At 51.1% G+C, this 11,895-nt stretch overlaps 1 protein-coding gene across 1 annotated transcript; it reads left to right on the top strand.

Moving 5' to 3' along the window:
- The first annotated feature begins 7,826 nt into the window (after positions 1–7,826).
- On the top strand, positions 7,827–8,627 carry LOC135369709 (uncharacterized). Its single transcript, XM_064603224.1, has one exon. It carries the CDS (start codon positions 7,827–7,829, stop codon positions 8,625–8,627), a length of 801 nt encoding a protein of 266 aa, XP_064459294.1.
- The last annotated feature ends 3,268 nt before the right edge of the window (positions 8,628–11,895 follow it).

Genomic DNA, 11,895 nt, shown 5'->3' on the forward strand with positions numbered 1-11,895 from the left:
AAAAAACCAAGTCACATGGTACAAGAGAAAAAGGTAAGGGTGAAGAGAACTACAAACGCGATACAAATATCAACAAAAATGAAAATGAAAAACAAAACGCAATCAGTAGGAGGTGGCTCGACAAGGTCAGTATGTATGTATGTATGTATGTCTGTCTGACCTTGTCGAGCCACCTCCTACTGATTGCGTTTTGTTTTTCATTTTCATTTTTGTTGATATTTGTATCGCGTTTGTAGTTCTCTTCACCCTTACCCTTTTCTCTTGTACCATGTGACTTGGTTTTTTGATATATGCTTCACCACTTGTAACAGGTCCTCAAACCTGAAGAAGTGCAGCCTACTGCACGAAAGTCTTGTTTTTAATGTATATAGTAAACAGCTGATGCTCTTAACCGTCTTTGTTATTTTTGCCTCAAGGTACCTAAGAAATTAACGATGAAAGATGGAAGTCATTGGAGAGGTTAGCCAGCTGTAGGACTGGAACCCACATCTTCTGGATTACCAGTCCAGGGCTCTACCACTTGAGCTAAGCTAACACGCCTTCCAAGCGCGCGTCGTCTGAAGGGACAAATCAACCCCTCGCTCTCACTCATCCCCCTTTCACTCTTACATTTTTCTCACTCACACACATTATTATACGACGGGATCGACGTAAGCGGCAACTGGTTGAACATGAGACAACTGTTGTTCCAGCCCCGCAGAGCATCAGTTGTCTCATGTTCGAGAAACACAGCACCGAAACATAGTACGCACTCGAAATGAAACATTATGGGCTTTTGTTACCTTTTGGTCTGGCTACATTGGGATTGACAAGTGGACAGATCGGGACAGATGCTTAGAAGTGACTTCACTTATCGATACTACAACACAATCAATTTGTAAGCGTCCCACATCTTGAATGGTTGTTGCAGCGCGACGTCGAAATGACGTGTGGCTATTGTCGTCAGGGCATGAGCGCGAAAGAGTGCAGTGAATATCCGTTCGGTTCAGAACGATTATTTACTTTTTGCGACAACTACACTCTTAAAAATGAACTTCACCACATAGCACGCTCCTAGCCAACCATCACCCCAAATGACAACGTTCTCGCCCTAGATTTGTTGAAAACGGGAGGAGGAGCCTATTTTGTGCCGTGCATAATGAGCACAAAATAGGCTCCTCCTCCCGTTTTCAGCAAATCAGGGGCGAGAACGTTGTCATTCGGGATGATGGTTGGCTAGGAGCGTGCTATGTGGTGAAGTTCAGTTCTAAGAGTGTACGTTTTGAAAGCTTTCACCGTAGGTAGCTAATTACACTGCGTTAGAAACCACTGCACCCTGTATACCTATTTATTACCCCTTCACCACTAAGAAGGCGAAATTGATTTGCTTCCACACAAGTTTCGTACGAACACCACCAACATATAACTTCATATGGAAAACTGCCTGCAGGTGTAGTCCGCTCGGGCATTCGTCTACAGTTAATCAATCTTTTTTCTTCCTCCTTGGTTCGGTTTTTTAACATCTGATTAACCCAGGGGTTGCTATGTCCCAGCATGCAGAATGGTGTTCTTCTGTGCAAAGACAAGTCTCGAAAACTGGACCCAGATGCTTACCGTCCGATTACTTTACTGACGAGCGATTATAAGATCTTAGCTAAAACTCTTCTATTGCGCGTTTCTCCTCTGTTGGAGAAGGAGTCCGCTCGGGTATTCGTCTGCAGTTAATCAATATTCCGTCTCTTAACTGGCGATTTTGGATCGGGTTGCTGTTTTTTTTTTGCGACTGAGCGTGTCCTTACTCGAGGATCCCGAAGTGATTAAAAATGATATGCAGGATTGGCTATCGGAACAGTGTTCCGCACCCGATTTTGGGCCAGATCACTGGGAGGCTTTGAAGCAAGGAGCAGCACACCGTCTTCGGTCTTGGGGGAGACAGCGTGAACATCGGCAGTGTAGAGATGCACACAGGCAGGTATTAACTATTCTTCGCCACCCTGGCTCTCGCAGACATGATACTGCCTCTGAGATAGAGGATGTACAAAGGCGCCTTGCGTCTCTTCGTATGCACTCCTGGCGAAAGTACGTAGCGCAAAGAAACGCCGTGCGCTCGTGTCGGGAAGCTTATTGCTCGAGCATGCTATTGCGGCGCTATGTGGCAGGAAATCCGGGCTCGAGTACAGCCGAGCTCCGGTCAGCTGAAGGCTCACTTCTATCCGAGCCTGATGACATTCAAGCAGCGATACGTGAGCATTGCGCGGCCCTTTACGAATCATCACACGACGAGCCCGTTATCAGCCGAGAGTGCCCACTGCATGAGGGCAAGATAGAGCATATAGGCTCGGGGCCGCTCACGCAACAAGAGATTCTAGCAGCTGTCTCCTCAATTCCGAACTTAAAGTGTCCCGGTGTTGATGGTCTCCCAGTTGAGTTCTGCAAACGTATCTGGAGGGTAATTGGTAACTGCTTGACGCGGGTATTTAATCTATGCTTGTCCCGAGGAATGCTATGTTCTAGCATGCAGACTGGAGTTGTCCTCTTGTGCAAGGACCCGACCCAAAAACGAGATCCGGATGCATACCGGCCTATCGCTGTATTGGCATGCGACTACAAACTCCTAGCCAAGGCACTTCTTTTGCGTGTTTCGCCGCACTTAGAAAAGGTGCTACACCCGTGCCAGGCGTGTTCTGTTCCTGGCAGGTCGTCAGTGATCCGTGCGACAAATATGGAAGCGGTGTAAACGTTCACGGACGGGTAGGACACCGTGAGCCAGCTTCCACTGGAGACTCGCCCGACGAACGTCCAACCAGCCAGCCGTGATACATCGCCAGGCGCATCCGAAAGGACCACCCACAGCACCAGGCAGGAAGGGAACCAGCAGCGCCTCCATGAGTGCGGCGTAGAAATCCCTGGCTTCCCAAAGAGAGACGTCAGCGTCCGGGGGCATCTCGCGTACGCGTCTGACGACAGCTATGCAAGCTGTGAAAAGGGGAGAAGGAACTTCTGCTCTCGCACGGCTGTCAGCGACATCGGTGAACCACCGGACGGCATGACCGACGAAATAGGCAACCACAGCGCATTCTGGATGTGATTCTGGATGGATTCTGGACTGTGAAGCGCCTCAAAGTACAAGAAAACACGGATCAAGTCAAAGGAAGCACGGATCTGCAGTGCTAGACATCGCTCCGTGAGAGCCGGCACTCCTAGACCGCCCCGATCAAGTGTGAGATAAAGTTGTCACCTCCTGGCCCATTCAACTGAACCAGCCCACAAAAAACGGAATGCGTTGCATGGCGACTCGAATGATTGCAGGTGGCAGACATCCGCGGCGAGGAACCACAGAATGCTGTAGTACCAAGAGGCCAGTAAGCGGGCACGGAAAGTGAGGGGCAGGTCTACAGATTTGAGTTCACGAAGAACGGCGGAGGAACGTTTAAGCGCTCTACATGGGATACCCCACTACCATCGAAGACAACACCGGAGATTTTGACTATAGAGTTTTTGAGGGTACGCCGTAGGAGGCAACGCGAGAAGGTTCCGCATTAATGTAGAGGGCACCGCTCTTAGACCTGTTGAGTTGTGCGCCAGACACTTCACCGTAGTCGTCGAAAGCCTTCAGCACAGGTTCAAGGGAAGCTTCCTCTGGTAGCATGACAGAGATATAATCTGCATACGCGAAAACGGGAATAAGGCAACCACCGGGCAATCTAAGAAGGACAGGGAGGGAACTTAACGAACCAGGAGGCGGGTTGCTTGCAACAGCGTACCATACGGGAGAAAGGGGACAGCCCTGCCGTACACCGCGCGTAACCTCAATCGGACGAGACCACCAGCAACGGAGATCAGGCTTTTCGCACCAATTGGTACAACACTTCCACAAGGCGAATCCACGCTTCATGGAAGCCATAAGCTGTAAGCATGAAAAACAGATACGGATGACTCACTCTGTCAAAAGCTTTTGCCTTGTCGAACGAGGCTAACACTGCTGTTAGCTCTCTCACGTTTAACCACTGACTGGCGTCACGAATGGCCATCCCGTGGAGGACCGACGAGGACCTGACAGGGACCGAACAGGCTTGACATGGGTGCAAGACCTTCTCGAACTGCGGCGAAACACGTAGGCGAAGCGCCTTGGCCAGAATTTTGTAGTCGCAAATCAAAAGCGTTATGGGGCGATACGCATCCGGATCCTGCTTTCCTGACGCGTGTTTGCAGAGAAGGACAATTACGCCGCTCTGCATTGTGGAGCAGAGCGCGCCTCGCGACAAGCATAGATTACATACACGAGTTAAAGCAACGCCAATTACCCTCCAGAAATGTTTGTAGAACTCGACTGGGAGGCCATCGATGCCGGGGCACTTCCCGTTCGGTATTGACGAAACGGCGCCAAAAAGTTCATTTTGCGTGAACGACCATGAGTCTGCAAACTCCATTTGTTTCATCGGGAGTGGGCACTCTGGGCTAACCACCGGCTCGTTGGATGATGACTCTTGATGAAAGGCCGCGCAGTGCTCACGCATTGCAGCTCGAATGTCATCAGGTTGTGTGAGAAGTGAGCCGTCTGCTGACCGGACAACGGCGACATCTGAGGCCGGGTTTCCTGCCACATAGCGCCGGGGTAGTAAGCGAGAGCAGCATGCTTCACCCGACACCGGCGTTCGACGTTTCGCTGCGATGCGAAATTGCGCCAGGAGCGCATTCTCATGGCCATCAGGCGCCTCTGCACATCCGCGATATCAGATGCAGTGTCATGGCTGCAGCGACTGGTGCGAAAATTCTTCAGCCCTGACAAAGATAGAACGACTCCATGATGATCAGTGAGGTCCCCGGCCGGTTTCGTGTTGCACCCAGAGACAGAATTAAACATTCAGACAGAACAACACAGACACATAGAAGCGATCCAGCCGACTGTGATGGCCACGGGAGTTAACCCAAGTGAATTCGTATCTGTCGCCATGAACGTCAGACCAGGCATGAGTTAAGCCAATGGCGCTTACATGGCCCTCCAGTTCTCTGCACGCCTGCCTACCGTGTTGGCGGTCGGTCGTGCAATTAAAATCACCAGCAAGTATCAAGTTTTGGCTACCAAAAAGAAAAGTGCCTAATAGACGGAAGAAGTCCCATCGCTCACTACGATATACAGACGCATAAACATCTACAATTCTAAATGATTTGCCGTCAAGCTCAAGCTCCAAAGATACCACCCTCCCATCCGTATCGATATCAAACTACCGGATGGAGCCCTGGAAAGATGGAAAAATTAAAATACCGGTGCCAGCTCGCTGAGACGAGCTACAGCTGAAGAATGCCTTGACCCCGTGTGAGGTTTCTAGAATTTGAATATACCTTCCGGATAATGACCTAGTTTCTTGCAGCATAGAATATCGACGGGGGCCAATTTCGCCCATCTGACAACTTCCAACTGTTTGGCCTGTTTGCAAAACCCACGCGCATTTAAGGTGGCGACACGAAGCTGGGACATAAAAAAGAGGCATAATAAGAATACAAACATAGAATTGACAGATAATCTCTCAAGGGACGTCGGGATCGTCGGGCTTGCGCTTGGAATCAGGAGCCGACATTTCGTGAGCAACGATGGCGGCGTCTCCCACTACCTAAGGAGATTCGTCCGAGGAGTCATGCTTCCGTTTACAGCGAGGCGTGCCAGGCATCACAGCAGCCGCCTCCAGGTCGATTACCAACCCATCGGACTCGGAAGACGCGACACTTCACATCCACAGTGTCTATCTGCTCAACAACACCCACGGGGGCGATATCACAGTTGCCGCCCTCCGTACCCCGAACAGATGCAAGAGCGGCTGCCGCGGAACAAGCGCTGGTTCTCTCTTGAACTGCCACACCGACGGTGACCGTGTCTGTTCCATTAGCTACGGCGGGTGCGGTAGACGTACATTCCAACTCTACGGAGTGCACAGGCTCCCCCACAACCGCCGGAACAGGCACCACGGAAGCGTCCAGCGACACACTATCGCCGACAACACGTGAAGCCCATGTCTTGACTGTGCAAGAAGCTATGGCGTGGTCACTGCCGCAGCGCTTGCACAGAGCATCACACGACTCATGCCCAATCACGGAACAACGGGCTCACACTGGTCCAACACAACTGCACGCAACCCGCCTTCCGCGGAGGTAGATCCGCGGGGACGTGGAACTCGACGGTGGCCCGTTTCAATGCCCTCAAACTCTTTCTGCGGGTTTCCCTTGTAACCTTAGTCACAGGCCCAAAACCAGTAAGCATCGGCTCCACAACCTCATCTGTTACCGGATCCGGTACGGACATTACCGTCACTGTGATTAAGTTAGACTCCATGGAAGCCATCTCAATCTCCTGCCATTTCACAATGACCGAACTGAGGGCCTTTATTGTTTGAGCCGCCCGCTTCGATTTCACTAGGGATTTCCCTACACCCCCCCCCCGAGGGGGGTGTACACCCTCCCTGCATTTTGCAACGCCCTCCCCCCCTGAAATTTCTCAGGTGGCCCCAACCAGATCGGCCACCAGCACGTTCTAGCTGGTAGAGTCCGGCGCAGCGAATTACATCCTGTACTGTCAAACTTGTGCTGTAGGACCACAGCCATGCAGATGATCGTACCATGCATTTGTCCAAAATCATTTGAAAGTGACTGTTCAATGCATATATTGCGCGCATATACGAGCAAAAATGCGTGCGGGCACGCAAACTCAATGTGGACCATGAAGAACCATTTGCGCCCAACTGAATCAAGCGAGGTATTCTGCTTTTTTCGTCTAAGGATTTCACCGTTGGTTTCTAGGTATTCATTGAGCTTCGTGAGACAAGGTGCTAGTCTTTTTTCTTTGTCGGTCGTGTCATTATGCATCTTAACGTTGAAATGCCGTTCATACTGAATCTGTATTCTAATGTACTGTGTTCTAACGTAATAACATGTACAAATAAAACGGGAAAGCTGCGCAGATATGTCACCATAGTGCCACGATTCTTTCCGTGTCTAAGAAAAATTCCGTAAGCGGAACCTTCACCAAGCATAACCCCACCCCCCCACCCCCTTGAAAGCTCGGCAACCACCCAGCAGTGAATTTCTGGGGAAATCACTGGATTTCACTACGAGGGTGCATGCGCCACCGCCCAAATGACGCATACTTTTCACGATGTTGCCGACTTTCTTCACTAGGGGGATCAGGAAGTCGACACGGGACACATTAGAGGGCAGTGTCAGCGAAAAATCTAGCGGCCTGCTGGCCATGGTTTGGTTGGGGTCTGTGGACCCAGCACCAAGACCATCCACACCACTCACGTTCCCAGTTGCAATGCACGGCTGACACCGTCGAAAGTGAATGATGCCAAAATCATGATGCCAGCCACCTGCGATCATAAAGGGTTCGTTGTAAATTCGCCGTTAACTTTCCGCCCTGATGGCTTTCTGGACAATCCGTGCTCGCCAAAGAGTCAAGCAAATACTTGGACGCTGTATCACCTGCAGAAGAAACAATAGTCGAACATCCACAGAAGTCCAAGCACAACTACCCCGCCGACCGTATCACCAGAAGTCACCCGTTCCAAGTGATAGGGGTAGACTTCGCCGGCCCCTTGACACTGCGCCAAAATCGAAGGTACTTCACCAAAGCACGCATAGCCCTGTTCACCTGCGCAGTCACCCGAGCAGCACACGCATCGTCGCTATACACGAATGTGAGGGGCGCGAGTTAATCGTTGCCTCCACCTCGGTTAAGAGGGTTCGCATTTCGGCAAAATCGATGAGTCTCCTTGAGAGGGTCTTCCGGATGGCGTTCTTCACTGAACGGATCAGCCTCTAATTAAAACCCACCCCACCATGGGGCTCGTTCCACAATGAAGTGCCAGGCTTTTATTGTTCTAACATTAAACGGGTTTATACCTAAGGCGCTCTGTCCTGTCTTCCACATTGGTGCCGTGAATGAGAAGGCAACAGGGCCGTCATCGATCGTCATTCACACAGGTATGGACCGCTCACACTTAATCAAACGACGCAAAGTCCTTCGAACGCAAGCAACTACGGTCGTCAACGAGCTCCAGCAGCTCATCGCTACCTATCCACTCCCTGATCGCTGTGACATTGACGAGAACTGCTTACGCCTTCGCGAAATAGACGATGCGTTACGCGAAGTCGACAATGCACTCGCACCCCTTTTTACTGAACAAGATTACGCTAAACAGTTCGAATGTGAATATAAGATTCGGAGAACCCTCTTTCGTGCCAACGTTTTCTTGACGGCGAAATACTCCTCATCACGGGCGTCTCCAACTGCGAATACAGTTGCTTACCCTCAGAATCCCAACGAAGCTGCGGCCATTCCTCCGCACCGAACAATTCACCTTCCCTTCAAATTCGATGGACAGAAGGGCAAATGGCAGCTATTCTGGACTCGTTTCGAATCTACCATTCATAACAACGTCACCCTCGCCGACGGCGATAAGATGAACTACTTGATGGCTGCCTTGGAAGGTCAGGCTGTAAACGCAATTAGTGGCTTACAAATAACGGCAGCGACGTATAACACAGCCACTAGTCTTCTCCGTGATCGCTTTGGGAACGACTCTGCTCTTGTCGAAGATCACCTGAAAAGTCTTGCAGACGTCGAACCTGTCAAATCAAGCCGACAGGTCCCATAACTTCGCAGTCTATACGACTCTGTTCAAGCGCACCGTCGTGGACTGGAATGCCTAGGCGTTAGAATTCAGTCTTATTCTGTGATGCTCTATCCTATTCTACTGAGCGCGCTCCCTACGGACCTCGCCTTACAATTTAAACGCATTCTCGGCGAAAGGACGGACACGGACCAGTCTACCGAGGATACGGATCAGTCATCGCCCCAGGACTTCCACACGAAAGCGCTTTCAAAGCTCTTAACGTTTCTGGGAAACGAGATAACTTACCGAGAGCAAGTCCACCATTACACGTTCCAAGCTCCTCCTGGAAACGGTGGTTTAGGGTTCGGATTTCAATCCCGATTCAAACAAAGCTCTCGTGATCCTTTGACGACCCTGCAGAGCACCACCAAACGAGAGAAGTGTATCTTCTGCAGTAGCTTGGTGCACCCGACATCAGACTGTACCGAGACCAAGCCTCTTCAAGACAAGAAACGGATGCTACCGCTGTACCAAGCCGAAACACTCGGCTAAAGTCTACTGACCACTCGGCTAAAGTCGGCTAAAGTTCGGGCTAGTGTCATTCTTTTGGCGTGTGTGTGTGTGTGTGTGCCATGGCCAGCCGGCCGCTCGATTTTCGCTCGTGGAATTCCTTCTCGCTCTGGTGAGGAAGGCTCCTGGTGGCTGTATTCGATATTTTCAGCACCAGGATGAGTCAGATTTTGAGCTCAAAGCTATGTCTCTCCAAGGGGCTGCAACCCTGAAAGGTTTGGCCTCTGTAGATGTAAATGGTGTTGCCATTCCTTTGGTTTCTTTGGAAACCAACCTCACCGTAGTTACGGTGTCTAAGGCACCGGTTAGTATGGACAACGCGCACATTGTTTCAGTGCTGGGCCAGTATGGCACAGTAAAGGACATTGTCCGCGAGACATACGACCATCCGGAACTCAATTTCATAGAGACCGGCAACCGCCGTGTGATTATGGAAATGAAGTCTCCGGTGCCAAACTTCATCTGCGTTACGGGTAGGCGACTTATATTTCGCTATCCAGGCATGCGGAGAACTTGTTTTAGGTGTGGGCAGTCAGGACATTTTAAAAAGTCCTGCTCGGTGCCTGTGTGCTCTAGGTGTGGGGAGGTAGGTCATGCTACCTGTGAGAAACCCTGCCGTAGGTGTGGGGAGACCATGCTGCTAAGTCATGCTCGGTGAAAACCTGGGCGTCCCGTGTGGTGGGCATTCCAAATGTCTCGGAGACCGGTGGCGCTGGGTCTGCACCAGCAGAGAGTGCGCCTTCTGCGGATGTAGTGTCGGAGGTCGCGGGTTCTGTGGCATTGGAGCCTGCAGCTGTTGTCGCTCCTAACACAGTGGATGGGGTAGAGGCAGGGATGTCCTCCGTAGTTTCCGTGCCGCTTCCGAGCGACTCAAGTGAAGATAAGTGTGTAGAGTAGAGCACCCGCTTCAGTTCCACCGGCGCGGCCATGGAGATAGGCCACCGTCATCGCATCTCCGTGGCATACCATCATCGCCGGTCGGGACTCATGTAGAGGGAGAGCATCGTCCTCTACATGTGTGACATGACAACTGTGATGCAGTCGTCATAGTAGGGGGCGAGAAGGTGCCTCGGGGAGAGCCCGCTGTAGATGATGGTCGCTGGTTCCCGAGCAACGTATCTCTTTCGAGTGACGACGAAGCGTGGGGTAAAAATGATCGTGACATTGACATGGAGGCAGAGGCGTCAGCTATTGTCTCAGAGGAAGCAACATGCGTGTAATGGTAGTTTTTGTGAGGGCATTATTTCAAATTATGGCACTTTCTGTGGCTACGCTGAATTGTAGGGGTTTTTCTCGCTGTACAAAGCAACTTTCAGTATTACAGTGGGCTTCTAGTCATTCCATTGATATTCTTTTGCTGCAAGAAACTCATTTTCTTTCAGCAAGGGCTGTCAGGAATATAGAGGCGAACCATCATGTTAGGGTGTTTTTTTAGTCATGGCTCACCTCGTCGGTCAGGAGTTGGCATTATAATGCTTCCATCTTGTCGCGGCGTGGTAAAGTTGTTTGATTGCGATTGGGATGGTCGCGTTATTTCGGTTGAGTTGGACCTAGCGGGCACAGTTCTCAGAATTGTGAACTTGTACGCTCCGGTCCGCTGGGGTGACCGTACGGAATTTTTTAGGGGACTCGATTATTTCATAGTGGGTAACCCAAACTTTGTGATTGCGGGGGACTTTAATTGCACTATTGACGGTCATGGGAGTGGAAGCAGGCCTGTAAACCAGGGCCTGTTGCAATTAGTTGGCGGCCTAGGCCTCATAGATGCATTTTCGCACATAAATCCTGGAGTTTACCAGTACACGTGGTGCAATGCTCAGGGTGCACATAGCCGACTTGACCGTTTGTACGTTTCTGCTTGTTTGGGTAGCCATGTTTTGAAATGTGATGTGCTTCCCTCTGGAGATCTTTCTGACCGTGAGGGTGTGCGTCTCTCGCTCACTGGGTTGCGAGGTTCTCGCTCCGGATCCGACTGTTGGAGGCTTTGTGCCGAGCTACTGCGAGACACAGAAATTCGTAACGACGTCAAAGCGTTGCTTGTTGATCGCTGCGCTGACACTTTAGTCCCACCGGAATGGTGGGAAGGGACCAAATTAGGAGCCGCGAAACTTTTTCGTCAGTGGAGAGCTAGACGAGCCAGGGAGAGCCGGGAGGAATTTGTGCACCTCCGGCAAGTGCTGTCTATTTTGCGCCATCCTGGGTCGCGAGGCCCAGGCAATGATCAAGCCATACAGGACGTGCTAGGGAGGCTAGTCTCTCTGAGGTTACGTTTCTGGGACCAGTTTGCGGCAGCACAGACTGTCGAGCGCTGGTCGCGAGAAGCATATTGCTCTCGCCTTTTGCTTGGCCGTTACCTCCGTCGGCCTCCCAGTGTCATCGAGCAACTTGTTGCAAACAACGGTTCGGTTCAGGAGCACCCTAATGGAGTTCAATCACTGCTGCGTGATCATTTTATGGCGCTTTTTGACTCCGTGCAGCCTGCCGACGTCGAGGGTCGAGCGTTTTTGCCGGACGCACGACGTATCGAGCTCAGTGCAGCTCCGTTCTCTGTGGACGAATATACTGCTGCCGTCAAAGCTCTTCACGCGGGTTCCCGGTGAAACAAATGGAGTTTGCAGACTCAGGGTCGTTCACGCAAAATGAACTTTTTGGCGCCGTTTCGTCAATACCGAACGGGAAGTGCCTCGGCATCGATGGCCTCCCAGTCGAGTTCTACAAACGTTGTGGAGGGTAATTGGCG

Source organism: Ornithodoros turicata, chromosome 10, assembly GCF_037126465.1.
Source record: "Ornithodoros turicata isolate Travis chromosome 10, ASM3712646v1, whole genome shotgun sequence".
Taxonomy (NCBI): Eukaryota; Metazoa; Arthropoda; class Arachnida; order Ixodida; family Argasidae; genus Ornithodoros; species Ornithodoros turicata.